The sequence below is a fragment of the Cenococcum geophilum genome (genome assembly GCF_001692895.1).
Source record: "Cenococcum geophilum 1.58 unplaced genomic scaffold K441scaffold_88, whole genome shotgun sequence".
Lineage (NCBI taxonomy): Eukaryota > Fungi > Ascomycota > Dothideomycetes > Gloniales > Gloniaceae > Cenococcum > Cenococcum geophilum.
Window position 1 is genome coordinate 339,100 of NW_027137646.1, and position 24,887 is coordinate 363,986.

Below are 24,887 nucleotides of genomic sequence, written 5' to 3' on the forward strand. Positions count from 1 at the left end.
CGCAAGCGAGTGGTGGAACACGTTACTATAAACACAAACAAGCGCCTTCCTATCCAAGTGCCGTTAGCGAATAAATGGTATACTTTAAAAGCTAGTGTTTAGGAGAACATAAAGGAAAGTCGCTAGTGGATATTAACACACGTCTAGAATATTAAGGGTAGCTTTAATAAGCTGCGTAACCCGCTATATACTCTATACAAGAAGCATAGCTATAAATGTCGCGTTTATAAGAAGGACTCTAGGCCTTATTTTAGGGGTACGTACTTAAGATATTGTGTAGGTAGTAGGCCGTGCGGAAAGGTACGTGCTAATAGTATACTATTATTCTATCAGCTAACACATATATAGGAAAGTTTACTAAATCTAAAGCCGGTTACGCCTTAGGGCAAAAAACGTGCGAAGTTAGCTTCTGCTAATAGTCCAGCTAAAACGCCTACTAAGAAGGTATAATATCCGCGTGTTAATAATACGGATATTACTAATATCCGCATAGCTTCGTTCTTACTCTCTGCAGGGCTCGTGCTGGTGGTTCGCTGCCAACCGGTCACCGGCGCCGCTTCAATCATTCATTGGTCGAAGTCCAGAATCCGTTGCCCAACTCCGCTGCCGCCTTGACCAACCGACCACTCACCTCGTCAACTTCCAGCCATTGAGTCGGCATAGATGCATCATGCATGTTCAGTGATTATGCTTCTTATCATCCCTTATCCGTCCGTCATTGTCCAGAATTTTTTCGAGTTCCAAGACGTCCCTATCCAAAACCTGTATACTCTCCATAATTTAGATGATGTCTTAACCCATTCACTATCGATAAGGAACATGGCCCGTGCGCGCTTTTCGAACACCAGTACACGATGATATATTTCATCAATCAATTACACCGCTACCATGCCGTCTAATCGTGCTTATAATGACCTGGATATTGTTCAGCCTACCCAATATAAGGTTCCCCCTGATCGGATTGCGAAGAAACCTCTCCCCTAGCCTTGGGAGTCGCCGAAGTTCAAACCCTTCCTCCTAGACGATTATCACCAGTTTATATATCCGAGCACTGGCAACGATCTAGCTACTCTGATTGGCTGGATACTTATCGATACCGTTGGACGAATTCGAATAGGTTAAGGGATAGCTCGTATTATTCTATTAGAGACTAAAATATCTCCTTATTTATCCTATATTCGTTTTAATACTTCTTATTCGGTTTTTATACAAACTCTACTTGCTGTTCGGAGTATATAGACTATACTATATCTACTCCGTCTAAGAAAGATTATATATTATCCATTTTAGTTTTATATCTAGCCTATTTTTTCCTATGATGGTATCTATACTGTGGGCGTAGACACCTATAAGCCCTTTACCGAACTGGGCCTAAGTTATGATGTGTTTGCGCAGGCGTTTAAACATGCCAAAGTGTGTTTTCGAAATGTCACTACTCTGCAGCCTAGTTTCGAGGCTCCGGGTTGGCTTCGGTCATTACAAGAAAACGGATTTGCGCTCTTTAAACAGTGTGAATAGGTGTAGGTGGAATAGAGAGGGAGGCAGAGTCTTGAATAGGTTGGGGTGTACCGTAATTCAGATCTGGGATAATCGACGCCACTTGGGAGACATCTACTAACTACGCTTTGCATGCAGGTGATCCGCAAACCGGTTAGGGATATGCGATCTTTGGGCTAGAACTACATAACTCTCTCCAAAGTCTTTCAACGCGTTCAAGAAGTGTAAGAAGCACCAACAAACGTCGAGCGCAGTATAAATTCAACTAGGAAGTAAAATGGCGCATCGGCCATCACTAATTCTCTTCACTATATTCAGGTACATCCTCGTCCATCAGATTTCTCTGAATATCGCTCTCACTGCTATTGTTCTCTGGCGAGTTCATGACATTAGTCGTGCCTTCCAACTCTCTCGCCAAAGNCATGCCCTCAGCTCTTCCCCGCTCAACATCAACAAAAAGCATAATGGGAAACGGTAACCCAATCAAAACTGCTAAGAACCAAAATGCCTATTCGGGTTAGGATATTGGCACACCAAGCTATACTAAGCTAGAAGGGTATAGAATGCACTTACGGGTCGAATCTCTCCGTACGCATCGGTAATCGCGCCGACGATAGCAGGACCGAATACGCTTGAGCCTTTATCTGTGATAGCATAAAGCGCATAAAACGCAGCCTCGAACCCCGGGGGAATGAGCTCGCCAAACAGGCTTCGACAGTACGAGGACAGCCCTCCGAGCACAAATCCGTACACTGCTCCTAGTGGATACATCTCCCAAGGTTGCTGCAGCCCGAATATACCCAAGCGTTGAATGGCGGGAATGAAGCCGAGCAGCCCGTAGATGGGAATGACTTCGAAAAGACATATGCAAGCTAAAATTGTCTGGCTCGGTCTGAGGCCCATCCAAATCGACAGTCTACTCCACGTAAATGCACCAACGACACCGGACATTGTGGCGATAACGTTTATGAGAGCTAGAGCCGCTGGTTTCATCTCAAGAGTGGTTTTGGCGAAAAGCACAGCTGTTCCACTCACTGTCGCAATGCTATCGCTAAGCAGGAACCAGGCAGCAAGGAAGAGCAGGACGTCCTTTAATCGTCGAGCATGAAGGAAGAGCAGGACGTCCTTTAATCGTCGAGCATGAAGGAAGAGCAGGACGTCCTTTAATCGTCGAGCATGCATGACCGTCTTCCCTAGCGATCGCCACGAATATGTGAAATACGCAAAAAAAGCACGGCTGTTGCTGGCATGCTTAAGATTGAGGGGAGGCCCAGGTCGAGGCCTAAGCCATAAGGCTGCCGGAATGGTAAACACAAACCACCAGGCGCCTATGACGAAGAGAACTAGGCGAAGCGAGAATGTAGAGGACTTTGTGAATATCACAATAAAAATGGAGAGAGTCTGAAGGAGTAGCGCAGCAATATAGCCAATCCCTATACCATATGACGATATTTTCGTTGAAAGGGCCAACTCTGGAGAAGGCGTAGCCGAAGACGTAGGGTTGGGAATAGTGAGGTCTTCCCCTGACCTAGGCCCTGATAGTAAGGCTGTAGTGGAGTCTGCGAATCCCTCAAGTAAAGGCTCCTCTTCTGCGAGCTCGTTTGTATGTCTTGCCTCTCGAATGACCAAGGGTTCGTTTGATCCTTCAATATCGTCCTCTTCAATAAAAGATGGATCCTCAGAGTTATCTGGATATAAGTACTGTACCGTTGGGTGATGGCGGACTAGAAGGGGCAAAAAGGAATTCAACAGAACAAATGATGCACCAAAACAAGTATTCGCCACAATCGCCAGTAATGCACCAAGAAGATAGATCTTTGGAACAATAGGAAGAAATAACATGGTAGCAGTAGCGCCGATGAATGCAAACCAAAGCAGAAATGTCTTCCGGAAACGCCCATGATCTGCCGCGCCGGACATGGAGATGATCAACAATGCTTGAATGAGAACGCTGATGGAAAATGTGTACATAGCAAAACTGGCGGTATTAACTTCCAGACCGAGGATATCGACAATGCATTGTCCCTTTTCTGGATTGGGAAGACGGTATAGGAGGGAGCCAGAGGATATATTTATGCTTGGAGGGTTGATATCGAAACTGGCACTGCATGGTGTTTTCCTATCCGAGAGCAGCACTCCCCGTTCTCGCGCAAGTTGTTCGAGGGTGATAGGAATGAAGGAGCCTATTGAAGTCCTCAGCAGTGAGCATCACGGTGCGTAAGCAGTTTTTTGGTTAGGGTTGCCTAAGTATCGCGATCCAACTTCGACGCTTGGATTGAGGCGTTAAGGAAGAGGTGACTGGAGTGCTGATTGAAGCTTACCGATTCCGCAAACGACGAAGACCTGTTCCTATGGTTAGTACAGTTGTGTTGGAAATAATGCAGATGTTGGAGAGCGAACCTCAGCTGCCCAGCCATACACATAGAAACCTGATAGCTCCTTCCTACTCGTCAATCGTGTATCCTCCCCAGCGTAGTGCCGAGGCCGGCGACGCGCATCAGGACCCATAGTGGAGGACAGGTCGGAGATGCTTTGCTCGTCATCCGCTTCGTTGGACTGCGATGATGATGGAACGGAGGCTTTGTAGTATGCGGAGGGATCCCTGGATAACTCAGGCCGGAAGAGCCGTTGCGGGGGCAGTGATGGAACTCTAGGCGCCATAGCTCCAGTCACAGTTGACTAGCACCGCTATGATTGGCTGGGAGGGATGAACAGGCAGCACGAAGATCATATGGATTCGTTCATGATGGAAGTGAGTCTGCTCCTCGAGGGATGCTCGAAGGAGGTGGAGATGATAGAGGAAGCCGCTGTGTGATAGCAGGGGAGTTGGGGGGAGTTTGTTGAGTTTATTGGCAGGTGATTTTGTCCTTTGACCAGCCCTAAATAGTCGGCCATGTCTCTCTGGACCACGATGGCATTTGGCCTTACAGCTCTCTCAAATCAGAGCCATTTGTCTCTATGCTGCTAGGTATAAGAGTCTAGAAAGCTTGATTGGGCGTCTACACTAAGGTCCTCTTACATGCGCTATGATGTAAAACCCTGAGCTGGCCCGAAAATGGCTGAAGCTTGCCGCGAACTCCAGCACTAGGTGTGCTCTCAAGATGCGTGTCGGTTATGCTGCTTGCCTGCCTACGCCTAATCAGGAGCAACTGCTGGTCTCTGCGGTGCGCAGGGCTTTGTGGATGGCTTTGAGAGAGATATGCACAAGAGTGTTATAGAATAGCGATATAAGGCCTTCTACTACCTCGTCCAGTCGCCTTCACCATGCAATAACGACGCTCTTCAGCATAATTCCTTAGGCTTGGCGTGCTGCTGAGTAGCCACGCCCTTTCGTAGGGATTTCAGCACCGGCAACGTAACCGACACCTCAGCCAGGCCCGCCTCGGAGCAGGCTGCATCGTAACAGCATTTGGCACCCAGAGAATTTGCCAAAGTAATATACTTGTCTTCCAACACCGAAAAATACCAATAACGGCATAACTGCTCTGACACTGCTGCTGGGATCTTCGCTGTGGGCGAGCAGCATTGTCCTCGATCTCTTTGTTTATCGGAGCGAATTCCTGAATGGCTGGCAGGCCAAGAGTTTTGCTGAACCCTGCCCGTCGGCGTCGCGAACGTTGAACGGAACAAGCCCTCTCCCTCCCGCTCACACACGCATCGTCCTCTCACCACGTCGCATACACCCGCCGAAGCCCTCCCTACCCATCACTCCTCGCCTCACTTAACCTCTGAGCAAATATCCGCCGCTGCATACAAACCGCCTTCCCTTCGCCTCACCTCTGAGCCGTGAAGCCTGAGAAATGAGATAGACCAGGTGGACCCTTTCCTCCTGCGCAACCTTCCCATCTGTCTTTCCAAGGGCCCTACTCTCCCTCACTCTCTCCTTTTCGGAATTTATTAGTCGCTTCACTGCTTGCTTTCAGTATTTCGCCCTGTTTCATTGCTTGCGACAAAGGGCAACGAGTTTGACGGCCTCTCCTCCACCCCCGATTCTTCATCTCCGCGCGCCTCACAACATAGATCAAGATACAGTCGGCGGGCCCGAAAAACGGAGAAGGGGCGGGAGGTTCGGTGGTGAAGCCAGAAAGCGGCAGGAGCGGCGAGCGCGCCGGGGAATTGGAAAGTGGGAAGAGGAGTATGCCAGGAATTCTCATCATGAATCAGAATGGCGCGGAAGGCGCTGGAGGTGTCAAAGAGGCCCAGGATCGTAATGGGAACCCAGTGGCATCGTTTAGCGATATGAAGACTATGGTGAACGGAGACCGAGCTATCCCTCGGCTTGATGGACCCGCGGAGGCAAACAACGCAGCCACAGTCAACGGCAAACACCTCTATACCGCTGGTCAGGTAGACATACCGTCCTCACTTTTAGACCTTCCACCGGAGATTCGGCATATCACCGAGACGTATCAGCCTTTTTCGAAGCTCCTCACTCGTGTTGCGCAAGAATGCTTTAACAGCCTTTCGGAATTACTCACGAGAATGGCAGAGATGCCAGTGTCTCAACAGCCTGGCGGCCAGCTGACGAATGGCGTCAGTAGCCATGCGATGACCAATGGGGCTGGGAACACTTCCACAAACAATGTTCACAAGAAAATCATGATGATGAGGTTTGCGGATGACCAGCGGACAAGATTCATCAAACTGCTGGTGTTATCACAATGGGGCAGGCAAGCGGAAGAAGTTGGGAAACTGATTGATGTTGTGGCATGGACCAGAGAGCAAGAGGAATGTTATGATCATGCAGCATATTGGGTGGGCGACTTGAAACTTCAAATGGCTGGAGCAAAAATATCCAATCCAGATATAAAGACTGCCTTAGAAGTTCTGTCAACTGGGAAAACCCCCTGGATGCCGGACGTAAGTACTTATTATATCCCCCCGGAACCGCTCTCTCCGCAAAAGACCCTTAGGTTGCTAAGGAATATCAATACTCTGCTCTCCATTAGATTAAACTTACATGAGGAACTACCGCGGAATCTGAAAAACTGGAGCGTCGCATCAGGGAGGGCAACTTTTGTCATCCCTTCCGAATTCGAGCTTGACGTATCTGCATCAAGTGAAGATACTTCGACTCCCTGGTACTTTATTGACATTCGGCTCTTGTTTTCCCCAGCGCCAGAAATACCGGATAGCCAATTTAGGGGGATCATCGAATACCAGGCGAATCATTCTCTGGCAACCTCTGGATTAAGTGGCTGTTACGATTTGCTTCATAATTTTGTTCTTACTCACAAGATCGCTGTTCTGAAAGCACAGGCCTTCGAATTGAGTGCGGCGAATTGGGCTGGCTCAATAAGAGTAGAGCCCGTCCGCAGGTCACTCGTCGTGCAGTACTGGACCGATGTGCCCGGGGGTAAGAGCTGGATAGAGATCGGTATCATGAGTGGAAAATCTAGAAATGGAAAGGCTTCCTGGAGGGGCCCTGGAACATCACAGTTAGCCGTTCGTTGGTTTCGCCAAGGGATTGAAGTCAAAGACACTACTTTGACCTTTGATTGGGGAGCACTGTCTATGGAGCGGATGCTAAGAAAAGTGATCGCCCTCCACACAAGTCATATCTTAGAGACCCTACAAGATCGACTCATTACGTCTGCCCAAGCAAATCCGAACTTATCGGCAAGAGCGACTACTTCTGATTCTGAACCGTCCGATTGCGTCCTGGAAGCAGCTTTGGGCAATCCGATGAACAAAATAACTGTCCTAATCCACCCTGTAACAGGAAGGTTTGCGTTCCGACCCTGTACTGCTATTTCGGCTCGCACAGAGCACGAAATCAATTATTCTAAAGAACCAATCACCGATCCTAGCTCGAGGATCAGCTCATTGCTTTGCTCCACTCTTCAGAACTCCATCGAGAGACAAGCGCAGCAGCTGGGTTGGACGAAGTTGAGCAACTTGAATCTCAAGAACGATGCTATCAAAGCGGCATTCGAACAGGATGTGATACGACAAACATTCTTCCGAGGACAAGGCTGGACTTCAAAATGGGCTTTAGCTGCAGTTATTAACCTAACAGGCGAATCATGGTGGATCGTTGAATTAGAAGACGAAGTCACCGGGGGTTCGATCCTGACAGCTAAACAAATTCGCATCAACCTAGAGCTCCAAAGAAGGGAGCCAGTCTCCCGCATTGTGTTAAGTAGGATTGAGCGAATAGCCGTAGCGAAAATATCCTTTTCTGCGACGATTCGCGTTCTCAGGGAACGAAACATACCTTTCAGCATACGGATGCAACCTCTCCCGTCTTCTAATGGCACAGCAAACCCTCAGACTGGCCTTCAAATCCCAATGCTATTCATTAAAACTCCTGCTTTGCTTGCCCAGGACGGAATGAGACAGAATAAGTGGGCACAGGAGGGTTTGAGATTGGTCCACCACGGCTTCGACGCTAGCCAAGGCCAGGTCCGGCATGTAGTACTAGGCACCATGGCCAAGGACATGACGACAAGCCTTAGTAAGCTACTAACGACTTCTAACGATGTTGACGTTGCCTTCCGTGACAAGGGAGGTTTTTCGATCCTCCTTCGAACTCCCTTCGGCGCTTCGTTCGTGGATCCTTTGATCGAACGTCTTCGTGACATCGAGCAGCTCCGGAACTTCGTCACGATCCTGCAGAAGCGCAAACTAGTCTGTGAAACCGTCTCCCTAACCAAAGTCGTCTTCCGCTATAGCGCCACGCTGACCGCCACCGTCCTATTTAACTCCGGCGCGCCTATCCGGCTCCAGCTCGCGCCAGAGAACCCGCACCAACGCATCCGCACGCTCCTCTCCGCGCTCATGAACGACAAGCAAACAAACTCGGCCGCCGTTGGCGTCGGCCTCGACAACTTCACCCGCTGCCTCATCTCCACACTCCCGCTCCTCCGCTGCTTCGATGCCATGGAAGCCGCCAACCCCGGCCTGACTGCCAACCCGGCCATCCATCCCCATGATGTCTACTACTACCGCCTCACATACAACAACCCGCTCTGCTCCTTCGACATCCGGCTCAATGTCCAGCACGACGCGCTGAAGTGGCACATCGACGACAACAACAACAAGCCAGCAGACGAGCGGCCCGCGCTCGAGCGGCCCACGCCCGAGCGGCCCAGAGCCGTCGTGCGGTCAGAGGCGTTGGCCACGGCGCTGAAAAAGCTGTTCAGAAATCAGGGCAACGACTGGATCGGGGTGCGGACGGGGATCGTAGCGGGGCTGGAGGCCGTAGAGGAGGCCGTCAAGCTGCTCGACGAGGTAGTCCGAGGGTCCGCCATCGAGGCACCGGCGGCCGTGCCGGGCGACACGAGCATGAAGGAGAACGAGGTCGCCGTGAAGTCCGAGACGAAGGGCCACCCGAGCGAGCGCGACGTCATCACGATCGACTAAAATATTTTTCACTGGTTGAAACCAAAAAGGGGGGTTCGAGGTGCGAGTAGCCTGGATGGCTGGCTAGCTGGCCTCGGAACACCCCCCCCCCGGGCCCTTGGGAGGACGAGTTTGTATTCTTAAAAGAGGCTTTTGGGTGACTTGGAAGCGTAGTGATTTTTTTCTAGTAAAATTATTCTTCTCTTTATTTTTCATCGCTTTTTTTTGGGGCTACGGCTTTTTTGTGCGTTCAGGGTGATGTAAGAGCGGGCTTCTCTTTTTGTGCGGAGATGCGGTCAGCGCGGTCCTGGCCTGGGTCGGGCTGGTTTGGTAATAATCTTTATCCGTGGGCTTTTGGGAGGGCATATCAGAGGGGTTTGCGGCTGGGGTTTTGAGAGTGCGAGTGTGTGAGTGTGTATATATACCAGCCGATTAGCCTTGGGTTACTTGTCTAGGGAGAATGCATCTATTAAGACTGCATTTAGGAGGCCATGTTGAGACAGAGCTCTGCGGATATGTGATTGGACCAATTCTTGAGGCCTAGTTATGTTTATTCAGATAAGGAAATCTAGATATTAGTTAATTTTTCTAGACTCAGGTTTCTAGCTAGGTTGTAGACAAGTAGAATTTACGTTGGGGTGTTCAGGACTGCATCAGTTCAATAAATGCCATTGGTTCAAATAATTGGGGACGTTGCTGAGTTGATATCTTAATCATACAGTGCCTCGGTAAGCCTTTCGAAGCTATCTACAGGTCCTGTACAATAAAACATTCAACATGACTCCAGATCTCTTGAAAGATCCGGAGAACAGTATGGTGACTTAGTTACTTTGGAAAATAATACAAAGTACATTTTCCCTCTCTACACCAGCCGCATTCACTCTATCAAAATGGTGTTACATACGCCCAAGGAACCACCCCAATCCAACCACATCTTATTTATTTCCCCTTCTTCACCCATCCCTCGATCTGCTCCCTCACCTCAGCAACCTTATCCTGCACCATCCCGACCGTCATCTGGCTGTGGGCCTTGCCGGTCTGCAAGAAGTGCTCGACGCGCGCCTTGGTGCGCAGATGGGTATCGGCGAGCGCGGGGAAGCGCTCCTCATACGTCCAGACCAGGCTGCCGACGTTGCGCATGGTGAGCGGCAGCACGGCGTAGGCGGTGCCGAGCCCGATGGCCACGGGCACGGAAGCCCGCAGTAGGATGTTGCGGTTGCGGGCCACGATCGAGCCAGCCATGGCGCTGACGAGCACGTAGAGCGAGCCTGGGAGCAGCTGCTCGTTGGACTCTTTTGGCGGCGCTAGTGAGCGGATCGTCGAGGTGAAGGAGTGCTCGAGTTTCAGGGTTTTGGTTAGGGCTGCGTTCAGCGTGTCTTCGGCTTTCGTGGCTTGGTGATAGAGTGTTAGTCGGACGCGAGCGATTTGCGAGGCTAGTTGGTCGGTGGGAGTGGGTCGGGAGGAGTCCGTTAGGAGAGAGGGTGAGGATGTGCGTTTGGGGGTGTGTGTGAGGGGTGCGTCGTCGTAGATTGGCTTCCGGGGGAACTGGAGCTGGGTGAGCTTCAGTATTAGGATATTTTAGAGCGGTTTTCTGGTCGGTATCTTACTATAGAGTCTTTGGAAGGTGGTTCTTCGGCGTCGGCGTAGCGGGATGGATATAGGATTAGACCAGCAGACACGGCAGCAGTCATCGCGGGAATCACGGTGCGCTGGAGAATGTCAGCAATTGCCATTATCATAAGAATAAGGTACTCGCCTGCCGTAGGAGAGGTCTGAAGGCCATCGCGGACGGGATGGGTTGTCAATTGGCGTGGGGAGAGCTTGATCGGGTGAGAAAGGTGACTTTCTCGATAGCCAGCCGGGCACGGACTTGCACATGTACATGTATGTATGTAACACTAAGCTCGGCATAAAAGTTACTTTATTTTTCGTATCTAGCGGTATCGCCGCCTTCCACCAGTGCTCCGCCGACAATCCATCCTCGAAGTCACCTTCGACATGCTCAAACGCTTCGGGCGGCCGCCATCATCATGGACTTGCTCCCAGTGCCTCCGCCTGCAGCGGCAGCGCCGGTGTAATAGCAGCCTTGCCGCTGCTAGTTCGGCACAAGACTCTGTACCACTTGCGCCGACCCCAGGTAACCTTCGGGGCTTCGGGACTCCAGATGCGAACCACGATGATCGCATACTACGGCAGATATTCGATTCGCAGAACTTCTGGAGAGAATTCTCGCAAAAAAAAACACAGCTCTTGAAGAAATCCGCTGGCCTATTTCAAAACCGCTACTTAACACACCCCGAAGGCTTCCAACGCTTCGCCGAGATTACCGTTCTAAAATGTGAAAAAATAGTGGACAGTGTGGTTGCTGCCAGCACAGTTGAAGAATACAAGAGCCTTGCGAGGGACCTGGATAGGCTCAGCGACCTGCTATGTCGGGTTATTGACCTGGCGGACTTCGTCCGCGCCACGCACCCAGATAGGAGGATACAAGCGGCGGCGACGCAGGCATATGCTATGATGTTTGAGTATATGAACAAGCTCAACACTACCACGGCGCTGAATGACCAGCTGAAGAAGGCCGCCGCGATACCGGAGGTGCAAGAGTCCTGGGGCGAGCAAGAGAAGGTGGTCGCGAAGATGCTGATGCGAGATTTCTCTAAGTCTGCCATTGACTTACCAGATGGAGACAGGCAGAAGTTTGTGGAGCTATCAAATGAAATTGCTCATACAGGGACCGAGTTTGTGGACTATATGACACCAGAGAAGCCCTATCTGAGTTTTGAAAGCAACAGGATGAGGGGCATGGAGCCTAACATGGCCAGGGCATTAACAAAATGGGGCCAGGTCAAAATACCCACTATGGATATGTCAGCGCAGATGGCTCTGCGGTACGTGGAAGACGCAGACGTCAGGAGAGACATATACATGGCCGTAAGGACGGCGTCTAAGGCGAGTATCCAGCGGCTGGAGAAGATGTTGAAGGACCGCGCGGAACTTGCAAAACTCTCTGGCTATAAAACATTCTCCCACATGGCCCTCTCAGATAAGATGGCGCAGACCCCGGAAGCCGTAAACCAATTCCTCAATGCTCTGATACCAGACAATCATCATCAAGTCCAAGACGAACTTGAGGAATTGATGGAACTCAAGAAATCCGATGCCCACGGAGGGAGCTTTGCGGATAGGATTAATGCATGGGACAAATTCTACTATACCCATCGCCTTGTCTCGACCATGGACACTAAACTCCGCTCCCCAGACTTCCTCTCTGCCTACTTCTCCCTGGGCACCGTTATGCAGGGCCTGTCCCGCCTCTTCAACCGTCTATATGGCATTCGTCTCGTCCCACGCGAGACCCTCCCTGGCGAGACCTGGAACGACGACGTACGGCGCCTCGACGTAGTCTCCGACACCGAGGGACACATCGCAGTGCTCTACTGCGACCTCTTCTCCCGGCCGGGCAAAACTCCTAACCCGGCCCACTTTACCCTGCGCTGCTCACGGGAAATTCCCTCCAGCGAAATCGCCGAAGCAGCCAACACGCCGCACCCGTTCCCATCACCGCTGGAAGCCGCCACAGACGGCATGTCGGTCTCCTACAACAAGTCCACAAACACGTACTTCCAACTCCCGACTATCGCCCTCATCTGCGACTTCGCACGACCCCCTGCCTCCAACAACACGGCGCGCCCAACCCTCCTGACCTTCAACGACGTGCGCACCCTCTTCCATGAAATGGGCCACGGACTGCACTCCTTCCTGGGACGCACCGCACTGCAAAATGTCTCGGGCACACGCTGCGCGACCGACTTTGCCGAGCTGCCCTCGGTGCTGATGGAGCACTTCGCATCCTGCCCGTCGGTGCTGGGGCTGTTCGCGCGGCACTGGGACACGGACGCGCCGCTGCCTCTGTCCGCGCTCGAGCAGCGCCTCGCCATCGACGCGCGCACGCAGCCCGCCGAGACTGAGGCCCAGATCCTGCTCGCCATGCTCGACCAGGCATACCACAGCGACCTGCCGCTCGCGCCGGACTTCGACTCCACGCGGACCTACCATGATATCTATAACGCGCATGCGGTTATCCCCGAGCCGCAGGGCACGGCGTGGCAGGGGTTTTTTGGCCATCTGTTTGGGTATGGCGCGACGTATTATAGCTATTTGTTTGATCGCGCTATTGCAGGTAAGATCTGGAGTCAGGTATTTCAGGAGACGCCTGATGGGAGCGTGAGTCGGGAGAGGGGGGAGCGGTATAGAGAGGAGGTGTTGAGATGGGGCGGTGGGAGAGATGGGTGGAAGTGTATTGCGGGTGTGCTGGGGGATGAGCGATTGGCGGAGGGAGGAGAGGAGGCGATGAAGGAGGTGGGGAGGTGGGGTGTACGATGAGTTTTATGATGAGATGCTGGCTTTAGTGAATTGATGTATCTGCGAAATATAGTGGAGCGAGGATCTGTTGTCATGATATCTGTAAGGGTGGTTTAGACCTCATTGGGAACGATAGATGTTTCGGGCACGATTTTAGACTTTGTAGGTATAAGAAATACACTAGACTAGCGTCCCTGAATCTTCTGCAGATCTGCGTAACCCACTGGAAGTACCTTAACGCTGTACTTCCTTTAACAACCCTCAAATTCTTCTCTTTTCCTGATGAGAGAACACTCCTCGTCGTCCATCACGCCGCAGAAACAGCATTCCACACCCACCCAGTATCTCCCCAGCAACTCCACTTCACTCATCCAACCCCAACCTCTCCCTGAGCTCCGCTTTATCCACCCCCTCGGGCAAACTCTCCTCCACAAGCCCCCACAAATCCCCCGCAATCCGCTCCCTCGCCCGACTAACCTTCCGCCACGCCCCCCACTCCCGCTCCACCTCCTCCCTCTCGCCCTTCCCCACCGGCCGCACCTCCCCAGCCCGCAGCGCGCCCAGCCGGCCCAGCAGCTCTGCCCTCTCGCGCTCCTGCGCAGCGACGGCCGCGCGTAGCTCGGTGGTCGAGAGCGTGGTGTTGAGAGACGTGAGCGAGGCGCGTAGTGACTTGGCGGTTGTGAGAGCTGCGGCGGTTTCGGCACGGAGGGACGCGATCGTGGCGTCGATTTCGGCGAGTTGCTCGGGGGAGGCGGTGCTAGAGGGGTCCTGGGGCGTGGGTTAGAGAGGGTTGCGGAGTTGGGATGGGCTAGGAGTGGACCTGGATTGCGTGGTAGACGATCTGCTTGCCTGGGAGCGGTTAGGGGAGAGTTGGATGGGGCGGTGGGAAAGGGTACCAGCGGCACGGCCTTCGATTTCTTTGCGCTCGTGGAGGTCTTTGAGGATTTTGGCTGCGGCGGCTGGATGCGGGGTTATGTTAGCTGGATAGATTGTGGAGTGTTCTGAGGGTTTTTCGAGAACACCTTTGGTCACTTTGTTGTGTAGATTGGCTGAGATGTCGGTGGCCTAGCTAGGCTGTTAGATGTGTGCACGAAACTTCTTCCGCTCAGATTGCTCACCGAATATGGGCGGCTGGGCAGAGATGACGACGCGTCAGTGAGCACTCATCCTATGACACGCTAAAAACAGCCAGATATTGCGATATGTGACTGACTTTTGCTTGCCTTGAGAGCGGTTCCCGTCAGCATCGCATAGACGCAATTTGCGAAGCAGGAATTACTCACGAAGATAGTTGAGTATTGTATCCGCTGCCGCGTCTGCAGAGACTCTCTCAGCCTTCTCTTTACGTGGTGCCATCCTGATTGCACTCGAGCTTCGAGATGACTGCAGAGTATCAATGTAAGGTGATTAGATAGCGGATGGTAGCTTCGCAAAGTAATGAAATAATGGCTGATCAGGGAGTATACGGACGAACAGTGAAATGGTGAGAGTAAAATGATGGAGATTGAAAGTGGTGAAAAGATCAAGGGACTGACACACAAGCAACCCGTACCACTCGATAGCACGTGAGATTGCGATAATCACCAGAAGCTTATGCTTACGAAAACGTCTCTATGATAGAAATATGCGTCTACCGAAATGTTGAATTATAAGTCGTGAATCTTCATCATTTGAGTTGCAAGATAACTGATGCCAAGCTCTACTCCCACTAGAAGAACAGGCTATATTAGGGGTATAGAGACAAAGAGTTGTAATCAAAATCATCCTGCATGTCAACTGGACCAAAATCCCAACGCTCCGTTATGCTATGCCAACTCAACTCACAAATATAATATGCTAACTTTCAACCGTGTTCCTTCACTGTATTTACATGACAATCTAGACAGTGTTAGTGAAATGAAAGTCTCGACTCGTTCGCAAGAATTGACTTACGCATTCTTCATCTTTCTTAGCTGCGCTGATACCCATCTCATCGAAAGTCTTGGGACCTTTGCCTGGTGGTGCTGCAGGAGCGGCAGGCTTGGGTGCAGGCTTAGGTGCAGGCTTTGGGGGTTCAGCGGGTTTCTGTTGCGGTGGACGTTCGTTCTTTGGTTGTGGCTGCGGCATTGGATCGTGATGCGTTGGCCGGCCAGCTGAACCTGGTCGAGAATTAGGCCCAGATCCTGGTCGAGAATTAGGCCTAGATCCTGGTCGTCCGCTTTGGGGTCCGGCAGTAGGGGGGCGCTCGGTTGGCCGAGCAGAGGGAGGTCTTTCCTGAGGTGGAATAGTAGACGGTCGATTATTGGCAGGCTTAGGAGGCTGCCTCGGCTGCAGTGGTGCCACATAACCTATATCAGGGATTGAAGACTGTGGTTTTGACAGATTGGGATTGCCGCCCTTCTGTAGTCTATTCCTACTATCAGGTGGGGCGGTATATCCAATATCAGGCCGTTGTGGCGGAGTCCTGTCATTTCCTCGAGGTGGGCTAAGCGGCTCGGGCCGATCTACACTTGGTCCTCCAGGTTGACGGTATGCTCCAGGTCCTGGCGGAAGGCCGCCAGAGGGCACACGCTGGCCACTCGATACTCGGCCTCTTCCTCCGCCCACGTTCTCCATACTTGTATATGGCCGTAGGGGCAGTTGGCCCATATTTCCCGGTCCTGGAGGGCCCATTCGTCCACCAGGAGGAGGACCTCCGTTATCTGGACGATAGATGTTCGGATTAACATTAAAGGCCGATGCAGGCCGAGGATCTCGTGGCGCGGCCGAAGATGATCGTATTTCCGGGGCGAACCCACCTGCCAGACTCGGTCTTGTGGCCGCTCGAGGAGGTCCATCACCAATTGGATATGGCGTTACTGTTGCTGTCCTGTCGTAAGGATTTCCAGGAGCGGCAGCGCCCAAAGGAGCCATAGGGCCCAACGGAGCTACCGCAGGTGGCTTGTCCGACAGAGGGTATGGGGTGGTGGTAGCGTTGCGGTTTGGAAGGTGAGAGTCGACTGGAGAAGACACGGACGCGTCTGATCCGTAGTCGGAAGGACTGTCATCGACAATAGAAGGTAATTGCGGCGCAGCAGTCTTTAATCTCGCCGGACGCTGTCCACGCATAGAACCGTACTGGGATTTTATCCTCGATATTGCTACATCTTCATGATCTTTCTTCGAGAGGGTTTTCGACTTCGAAATACTCTCAATCCTCGAGGGAGCATCTTTGTTGCCAGCCCGCGCAGCCTTCTCGTACCATTCCATTGCTTTTTCCAGGTTTACAGGCACGTACATGCCGATTTCATTAAAGTATCCCATGGCAAATTCAGCGGTTGCGAGGCCCGTCTGGGCGGCGCGCTGGGCGTATGTGTATGCCAGCTCTTCGTTCTTTTGGAAAACCCCTTCGAAGCCACAGAGAAACCATTTACTGATCGACATGTCTGCTTCGGGTTCTCCTTGACGAGCAGCAAGAGCATTGTAATGCAGTGATAATGCCGGATTGAAGTCGCACCCAAGTGTACATAATTCGTATGCGGAACCCATCTTCAGCTGGGCTTTTGCAAATCCTAGATAAGCAGCCTTCTCAATGTTTGTTCTCGCAGCTTTCTCGTCATATGGTAAGAATATTTCAGGGACGTTGATCTGTAGTAATTCTCGAGCTTGAAGCATTCCCAACACATAGGCACCCTGAGGGGCGTTTTCGTCTGCAGTTTGCGCTGCCAATCTGATAAGTTGAACACCTTTCGCGTAATCCTGCAGTTGGCCATGTTGACCAAGCAAAGTCATCATCCCAAGACGGTAGTTCGATGCAGAATCCCCAGCTTCCGAACCCCTCTTGTAATGTATGAGTGCTTTAACGGGATCATTAGACTGTTCAAATTGCATGCCAATCCGGTATTCTGCCCTTGCGTAACCTTTGTCTGCTGCCCGAGAATAACACCTAAATGCCTCCTTTTTGTCAACCCTCAGGCTGAACTTTCCAAATTCTAGCCACATGCCCTTCATGAATTCTGCTTTTGGATGATGTTGGTCCGCAAGAAAGGATACCACGTTCATAGCATCTACACGCAATTGATGCTCCACCTGAGGAGTCGCAGGCCTTGCGGGTTGACTCTCTGCCAAGCGCTGCTCATGAAGCATCGCTGCGTCCACGTATGCCAAAGCATCTTGCGCCCAAGCCAACTGCATCTCTGGGTCATTTGAATTTAAAACCGGTACTCTCGCATTTTCCAACACCGCTTCTTTTTCGTCGTCGGTGGGTGGTACATTAGGAAGTTGCTGTTGTAGCTTTGGGAAGGGGGAAAAATTAGGTAAATCAGGAGCATTCGCAAATTGGTTATAATCATGACTTTGTTTGACTTGTGTCTGTACCGGTTGTACTGCTACGCTTGGGGGCTGTTTGTATGTTGAGGATATGCTCGAGTGTCTCGCTGGATAGTTCGCTGCCGCGGCCGGTGGTCCAGTTGGCGTTGCGGGTGGCGCTCCGCTGAGTGGCTGTGCCTGCTGATAGCTAGAAGTTCGAGGAGGAAAAGCATTCGGAGGAGGCTGATTATGTGTTTGCGAGGCTGGCGGGGCAGGGCCAGCTAAGGTTCGAGGCTGGTTTGCTTCTAACTCAAGATGTGCAATGTTTTCCTGCATATTCTCTGGGACCTCAGGCATTATTCTAGTTGACACAATCAAAGTCAGCGGAGTCTCTCTATTATATACAGTACAGGTACACAAACCGCTGAGGAGCTGGAGACACAACTTCGGGCGACGGCGCGGGTATATAGTAGTCATCGAAGCCGCCGGGAATGAAGGTTGCCCCAAGGAGGGGTCTTTGCTGGCCCTGCTGGTAACTCATCGTTGCGGGTATTCGAAGGTCTGAAGAAAATTAAATCAGCCCTTATCCACCAGAATATAGTGACTTCGAATATGTCTGCAGCGGAGAGCTGTTGCTTGTGGCGGTCTCATGAGGTTTGGTTATAGGAAGGTGGGATGTGGAAATTCATCGGCGGATCGACGTACCTGTCTCTTGGCGAAATAGCTTTTCCTAGATCTGCCGTGTCAGCATTTATCTTCCGCCCGTTAATAGCATGCCACTTCAAGCTCACCTGAATGCCTTTAGCAGATAGCGCCTCTAGATCGCAGCGTGTCAGATTCGAAGACGGAAGGCGACGGAAACGGGGACACTGCCGGGTTATAGTAAAATGTAGCAGGCCAAGGTGATGATCTCTAAGAAAGCGACTGGGTAATGCAGCAAGGTCTTCAGAAAAACGCGTGTCTCGCAACGATCAAGGGAGATTAAAGGAACGAGAGTTGTTCATCGAATGTGATGCGGCATGAAGTTCTAATAAGCAACTGTAACCGTCATCGCCGTCATACGGATCACAAGCAGTAGTAATCCTCATGAAACTCAGCAGATATTCGTTCACCGCGCCCTGAGACTCTCCCACTATTAATGTGAGCTGAGCTGCCCCTTAGGCGTCAAGTCGCGACGACTCTACAGCGACAAGGCTGCTGCGCCATCCAAATCTGGGGGGATCCTGAGGAGGCTTAGCATCTGGCCAGTCCGAACACGAACACTTTTAGGATTGCGACGCCACCACCCCTAGTCCAGGACCGCATTTGGTAATTCTGATACTCAGGGTATTGACTCTAGCCGTGTGGATATGCGCCATCTGCAGCAGGCTGAGATACCGTACCTAGGAAATTTAGGGAGTACAGTCTACATCTGTCAACATTCAGCTTGGAGCACGTTCAACGTTTCTTTAGCAAGGGGTTGGCTTTATTTGGCTTTATTTCCGGGCGTTTACCATATGCCAATGTTCTCTGATGTTTGCGCCTTCTATTATACTTGAAAACATAAACGTTCATATATGCACTTTTTATAATTCTCGAGTGTTCCTCTGTTCTATTTGCTTGCGTCACCCAACCAATGACGACGATGCAGATATGAAGCCGCGTTTCAGATTAGACGCGGGAGAGACTACTGCGGCCTTTCAAAAGAAGATGCTGACGACATCCGCCACGAGATTATAAGTGTTTACCGTCACCCTTGTTCTTGCATAAGATATCGCGTAATCCCAACATAGCGCAGCTTAGAAGTGTCACCAAATCCTTGGATTCAGGCCCATGCTGTCTCGGCTTCTTTGTTGTCTTCCCGGTGTAGAAATATGAGAGAGAATCTCTATGGGAGCCATCCAATCTTTCGTGCAATGGCTAAGAATAAAGACCTCGAAATTTTTCCAAACTAGCAAGGAATTGAATTTAATTTCCGGACTTCCGGCAACTCATTGCCTGTCAGGAGGATTCTACGATGGGTTACCTCATTCTGGCTCGCTGGTGAGCTTTCACGAACCCCGGGACGATCAACAAATATCAGAGGAAATTACTTCACCTGTGAGGCCGTAGGCAGCCTGTGAGATACAAGCCAGCTATAAACAGATCGTTTAAAAGGCCTTCCTAAGTTTCCGCATAATAAAAGTCTTTAATTTTTAGGCTAGTTAGAGTGGTGCAGAACTATTAGCATTTATCCTTCTCCTTAATAATGAAGAAGCCATAAAAATAGTGGCCGGTATACAGGGTTAAAAAATACTTAGGAACCCTTCTTTAGAAGAGCGATGTTTGAAAAAAAAATTTGGCCGTAACTTTCACTAACGTGATGGCGCGGATGCTTATCCGTCTTAGAGAATTCGCTACTGGATTTGATTGGGCACTTGCATTGAACTGGGTTCTCCGATTGGCTGGTCCTTTATCGATAACCGTCGGACCTGGATAACTACAATGCGACATACTCATATAACAGACGCCATACTACGAAGTTTTTTTATACAAGGGATTTATAAATAGATTGACTAATTGTTTCGATATCATGAGCCTTTGAGTCCGTTGTGTGGGCACAAAAGGAGTCCCTTTTCGGTTTTCCTAACATTTGTAAACAGGAGGTGACAATTTTTAGAATTACACTAGAATCTCTCCACCAAATGACTATCTCGAATCACAGTTCTTCAAGGTGTATACTAAAGAAGGCCTGTCTTCATTCCAGGATGCTGTAAAATTGGTAGCATCTGAATTCTTTAGACACCCTTACAGAACTCATTGCAGCGTCTTCAATAGCGTATATATTTCCAGTTCATTCAACCAGGTTATCCAATGAAAGTAGCTCTTCGTTTCATTGCTAGTAAATAGTGCCAGTAAACGGAGAGTAACAATGCCCGGGGCAATGTGAGTCCTGGCCGGAAACACGTGATGTTAATTGGCCAGTGCAGAAGGCGATCTTTCCGATTCCGATCTAGATGGCTTATCAACATACTTAAAGAAAAGGGCAGCTGTCTCTTAGCTCAAGGTCGACGATCTGAAATTATTGGCTAACATGCGGAACGTTGGTCCCCCAACGCAAATTTTAACCCGAGTGTAATAAGCCAATTAGTTAACCCAAAGCTTTAATTTAGAGCTTTATTATATAAACTTTAATTAATATATATAGAGATGAGGTTTTCTAGGGGGAGACCCCCTGGGACCCCCCTATATAGAGCTTTTGCTTAATTTAGAAGTAGTAGTAAGATTAAGGCGCCTTGGTTATTGCTAGGTAAGGATCTACTGTAGTGACCGAGGCGCCCTACTTGAGCCGGGCCTAAAGAATATATTGGTCACGAATATAGCATATATTTAGACTGCAGAGCTTTAATGTAAAGCCCTTTACGTAGGATATAATATAGTAGATTATAATTCTAATTTAAAGCTTTATATACTAAATATTTTTAATACCTAATAACTATTAACTACGTTATTGCCCACCTAGTTTGGATGTATAATGATATGATGGCTTAGCGACGATATAATAGCTTAGCGCCGAGTAATGGGAGGGAGGAGAGGGAGGGGAGGAGATTGGGGGTGGCTCGGCCACTGTAAGAAGGTTGTGATATTAGTATGGTGTTAAACTTTAAAAATCGTGTCCTAGGAGCTTAATTGACAACCCCTATATAAAACGTTAATAACGTTTGATTGTAGAGCTTTAAACCGGTAGATCTCTTAGGAATGCCTATTGTAAGTAGCTCCGAGTATAAAATCTAGAATATTTAGTAGTGGTGTAAGTATAGGATAAGGTATATATTTGCGTTCCCAAATGTTATTACGTAACGCAATTTTTGGGTGATGAAAACTAGCTATTAATATTACTCAACTAACACCTACTGGAGGTTCCTCTGTCCTTTTTGTCTTCTCTCTCGCCTGTTTTTTTATCCGATGCTGTTTATATCGCTACGTTAACTAATAGGTCCCTTAGTGGGGACTAGGAGGAGTATTAGAGCACCGCCAGCTCTTATAAGGAAGAAGAAAGGAAGAGAGGAAGGTATAGAAGGAGTATTTATAGATAGGAGGAGGCCCTATAAGTACGTGATTTGGTAAGTACTAATAGCACAAGATTCTTATATAAGATGGGTTTGATTACTTACTAAAATATAGGGTATCTCTGTTACTGCAGTGGCTACTGTAGTAGTAGAGACGCCTTAAATATTTGATGTAACCGACTACTGAGGCTGTTGATAAGTGGAAGGTAGGCTACCGATATAGTGCGAACGATATAGTTATTAATATTGTTTATAGCCTGTTTTTGCTTCTAGTATACGCGTAGATCGTCTTTATATTTGGCGTAGAGCTAGTTATAGGTAGTAAGCTAGTTTAGGTCTAGCTTTGCTATTAATATAGCCGTAGGTAGTATATCCCTTGGTATAGGCCGACTTAGTAGTTCTAGCTTTGGAAGATTTAAAAGATCGTTTTTCTTCTTAAATAGGTTGATATACTACTATACCTTATTAGTTTTGGCTATATCTTAGATAATAAAGAACTATTGAATTTAATTAGATGGCTTGTTAAGGATGAGGTTGATTTTTAATTTAGTAGGGGTTGTTATTTTTAGAATTTAATAGGTTAGGAAGGGTTTAGGTTAAGGTCTAGCTAGCGTTTTAGCAGAACCTTATTTGGACATTAATTTAATTTATTAGTTTAGATTACTAAAATCTAAAATTTTGTTACGGGGAGCGCGATTAATAACCCCTACTAATAGCTCTAACTACGTCTAATTTTTAATTTATAAATCGGCAGATCTATAGGTAATAGTTATTATAAGTAGCTCTAGGTGTAGTATATATAAAATTTTAACTATAGGGTAGAAAAGTTATAGCTGCTAATATACGGTCCTAAGTAGTATGTATTCTTAGAGGTTATATAACTCCTTATATAAGTGATATTTCCGCCCTTTAAAAAAAACTTAAAAAATTCTAAAAATCAATTAACACTATAGATAGCAGTAATATTAATCTAGCAAGATTGCTAATTCTCCCTATATACTATTATATGTATATCTAACAGCTTTAGAAGCGGTAAGAAGGTAGGACGGATAGGGGGGTTAAAATTTAGAAAATTAGATTTCGCGGTTAAGCTATTTAAAAATTAGGAAACTAAGATAAATGTTATATTCTTCGCTTACCTCTAAGCTAGTACATAATTTCCTATTTAGGAAAAGTTATTTATAAGTAGTTACTGCTGCCTCCGTATAAAATCTTCTTATTATACCTCTTTAGTCTTACTTATAGATGACTGAAATCGTTCTATATTAAACCTATATTCGAATATAAGCCCTAAAAGCTTCTTAACTTATAAGATTGCTACATAGGTTAGCCCAGCTGTTTTATCCTTTTCCTTAATATCTAGAACCACCTAGTTAAGTATTAGGCCCTAGCTTTTATATATAGTAAGAGTAAAAGCTAGAGTAATTAGAAATTAATGCCGTAAGTAAGAGCCTCTTATACCCTCTTATTTATAAAGCATGGAAAATATAGAAATAACTTTCTTACTATCCTACCAAGTGAATAGGGTAGGTCCGTTGTACCTATTTACCGTAATTAGTAGTAACTGAGGCTAATCCTTTTTAATATCCGCGTGTCCCTTCCATACAACATCTTTAACTGTATTAGTAGTACCGTTTACTAAGCCTAGTTTAACCCAGATATTTTATATTAGTATTACTTTTGCGCCAATATATAGGGCTAGATTCTCTATAGTATTGTACTAATTAGGAGTAACTTTTCGCGTACCTATACCAGTATTAACTAACTTAATAACCACTACTAGCTGTAAAAGGTCGCAAAGCTGAATAGTATTATACTTACCTATAGTAGCGCGCGTGCTATATAGCCGAATTGCGTTATTAAAGCTTGTAACCTTATCGGTGGATAGGCCCTGCTTATACCTAGTTAAAAGAAGCTTTTAGGTCGAATTACTTATAGAATTACTACGTAGCTCTATAAGGGCTGTCCTAAATACAGAGCTTTTAGCGTTATTACCGCCCTACCGTATAACTTAATCTAGGATAGCTATTTGGTTAATCGCCTTATAGGCTCCCTTTTTATAGCTGGCGAACTCTAACGGCCTAGCGGGTAGATTGCTGTATAAGGCCGCCTAACCTATAGGGGGAAGCTGATGGAAATTGCCTACTAGCAAGATGTTTAAGCCTCTAAAGTAGTTATTGTTATATGTAGGGTAGATCTGACGGAGGTGGCGATTGATTTAGGCTAGATATACTTGCCCGATTATAGATTTCTCGTTAAGGACAAGATAGTAAATATCCTTAAAAGCTTGCTATAGAGGTATAAGACTAGTAGTAGGTAATTCCTTAAACGGGCGATTTACTGGTAACCTTAATAGATTATATATAGTTCTGCCGTTAATATTAAAGGTAGCTACCCTAGTAGGGGCTACTCGAGCCAATGGTATCGGCTTACTATTAGCCCTTGCTATATTATAGAGCGTAGTAGAGAGGACAGTAATAAGATATAATTTGCCGGTTCCTGCCTCTCTATTAATATTAATCCGCAGTAGGGGGGGGCTAAGGCCCGCTTAGATCTGCCTATAGTGATTAACTATAATATTATAGATATGATGCTGACCTGGTTATAAGGAGGACGGAGTTGCTATTTAGGATAGGCGGCTCTATAGTAGAGGCTATAGCTATACTTCCTGCTAATAAGTCCTCTTATTAAGCTGCGGGTATATACCCTAATGCGTACTCTAGTTGTAGTTATAATTAAGCTCCCTATTACTAAGCCTGTTAGAATCCTTAATTTTAACTCTATTAGTATTTTAAACGTAGGTATATAGGGCCTTAAAGGACTAGTATAGCTCTAAGTTATCTGTAAAACCGCCATTAAACTTATTAATATTATTAGTAGTTTCGCGGCCTTTCTCTAGTTTCCGATTGTAGAAGTAGTTGGGTAGGTGCTAATAAGAGTTAACGTAAGCCTAATAGGAAGCTATATAATTAGGGGCCCCGAATCTATTAGTATAAGTAGCTACTTTCTTATACTCCCTTTATAGGTAATAAAGAATAAGCTTTATATGGCAGAACTTAAAATACTGCGGATAGGAATGATTACCGTTATATTGCGGAAAGTACGATATAACTTAAGGCCTTGCTCTTAGCCGACGCTTATAAGTAAAGTGATTAAAATAAAGTAGAAAATTAAGGAAAGTAACGTCCTCTACCCTATCTAGGTGGTGCTTATATTTCTTATAGTTAGACAGTCCGCACCCTCTTAGTTGCCTATTATTAAGCTTATATATAGCACTTTAATTATCCTCCTAGTAGTAGTCTAAAGTTACTATATTCCTAGAGCCTTTATAAAGGGGAATATTAAGAAGTAAATAGTATACCTCCTGCGCTAACTAATTACGTTTAGTAA

General features: G+C 48.1%; 6 protein-coding genes across 6 annotated transcripts; 2 read left to right on the forward strand and 4 right to left on the reverse strand.

The window, feature by feature from the left end:
• Positions 1 to 1,568: 1,568 nt before the first annotated feature.
• K441DRAFT_670982 (MFS general substrate transporter) lies at positions 1,569 to 4,323 on the reverse strand. The gene is made up of 5 exons (XM_067650352.1): positions 3,898 to 4,323; positions 3,819 to 3,840; positions 2,659 to 3,680; positions 2,071 to 2,586; positions 1,569 to 2,005 (listed from the first exon to the last, which is right to left on the reverse strand). Exons 1-5 carry the CDS (start codon positions 4,156 to 4,158, stop codon positions 1,793 to 1,795), a joined length of 2,034 nt encoding a protein of 677 aa, XP_067496781.1. The 5' UTR covers positions 4,159 to 4,323; the 3' UTR covers positions 1,569 to 1,792.
• Positions 4,324 to 4,598: 275 nt separating this feature from the next.
• Positions 4,599 to 8,862, forward strand: K441DRAFT_691227 (MED14-domain-containing protein; the record flags this gene model as incomplete). Its single annotated transcript, XM_067652463.1, has 4 exons — positions 4,599 to 4,661; positions 5,421 to 5,528; positions 5,602 to 8,603; positions 8,643 to 8,862. 4 exons carry the CDS (start codon positions 4,599 to 4,601, stop codon positions 8,860 to 8,862), a joined length of 3,393 nt encoding a protein of 1,130 aa, XP_067496782.1.
• An 846-nt stretch (positions 8,863 to 9,708) lies between these two features.
• K441DRAFT_670985 (uncharacterized protein) lies at positions 9,709 to 10,553 on the reverse strand. Its single transcript, XM_067650353.1, has 2 exons — positions 10,449 to 10,553; positions 9,709 to 10,386 (listed from the first exon to the last, which is right to left on the reverse strand). Exons 1-2 carry the CDS (start codon positions 10,530 to 10,532, stop codon positions 9,781 to 9,783), a joined length of 690 nt encoding a protein of 229 aa, XP_067496783.1. The 5' UTR covers positions 10,533 to 10,553; the 3' UTR covers positions 9,709 to 9,780.
• Positions 10,554 to 10,839: 286 nt separating this feature from the next.
• Positions 10,840 to 13,224, forward strand: K441DRAFT_594729 (mitochondrial intermediate peptidase; the record flags this gene model as incomplete). The annotated part of the gene is made up of 1 exon (XM_067644966.1): positions 10,840 to 13,224. One exon carries the CDS (start codon positions 10,840 to 10,842, stop codon positions 13,222 to 13,224), a length of 2,385 nt encoding a protein of 794 aa, XP_067496784.1.
• Positions 13,225 to 13,395: 171 nt separating this feature from the next.
• K441DRAFT_358614 (Tat binding protein 1-interacting) lies at positions 13,396 to 14,814 on the reverse strand. The gene is made up of 7 exons (XM_067641362.1): positions 14,487 to 14,814; positions 14,417 to 14,426; positions 14,322 to 14,334; positions 14,226 to 14,268; positions 14,100 to 14,162; positions 14,024 to 14,052; positions 13,396 to 13,971 (listed from the first exon to the last, which is right to left on the reverse strand). The coding sequence occupies exons 1-7, from the start codon at positions 14,557 to 14,559 to the stop codon at positions 13,567 to 13,569; spliced, it is 636 nt and encodes a 211-aa protein (XP_067496785.1). The 5' UTR covers positions 14,560 to 14,814; the 3' UTR covers positions 13,396 to 13,566.
• K441DRAFT_648705 (uncharacterized protein) lies at positions 14,598 to 18,130 on the reverse strand. Its single transcript, XM_067646904.1, has 3 exons — positions 17,892 to 18,130; positions 15,136 to 17,830; positions 14,598 to 15,081 (listed from the first exon to the last, which is right to left on the reverse strand). Exons 1-3 carry the CDS (start codon positions 18,008 to 18,010, stop codon positions 15,070 to 15,072), a joined length of 2,826 nt encoding a protein of 941 aa, XP_067496786.1. The 5' UTR covers positions 18,011 to 18,130; the 3' UTR covers positions 14,598 to 15,069.
• Positions 18,131 to 24,887: the final 6,757 nt, after the last annotated feature.

What these genes read in the sequence shown, in the direction of transcription:
- K441DRAFT_670985 (XM_067650353.1), bottom strand. Translation starts at nt 10,532, where the DNA reads ATGACTGCTGCCGTGTCTGCTGGTCTAATCCTATATCCATCCCGCTAC. An exon ending in CACCTTCCAAAGACTCTATA is followed by an intron (nt 10,387 to 10,448) that starts GTAAGATACCGA and finishes ACCCAGCTCCAG; the next exon opens with TTCCCCCGGAAGCCAATCTA.
- K441DRAFT_358614 (XM_067641362.1), bottom strand. Translation starts at nt 14,559, where the DNA reads ATGGCACCACGTAAAGAGAAGGCTGAGAGAGTCTCTGCAGACGCGGCA. An exon ending in AATCGAAGGCCGTGCCGCTG is followed by an intron (nt 14,053 to 14,099) that starts GTACCCTTTCCC and finishes AACCGCTCCCAG; the next exon opens with GCAAGCAGATCGTCTACCAC. An exon ending in TCGTCTACCACGCAATCCAG is followed by an intron (nt 13,972 to 14,023) that starts GTCCACTCCTAG and finishes CCCACGCCCCAG; the next exon opens with GACCCCTCTAGCACCGCCTC.
- K441DRAFT_648705 (XM_067646904.1), bottom strand. Translation starts at nt 18,010, where the DNA reads ATGAGTTACCAGCAGGGCCAGCAAAGACCCCTCCTTGGGGCAACCTTC. An exon ending in GTGTCTCCAGCTCCTCAGCG is followed by an intron (nt 17,831 to 17,891) that starts GTTTGTGTACCT and finishes TGTGTCAACTAG; the next exon opens with AATAATGCCTGAGGTCCCAG.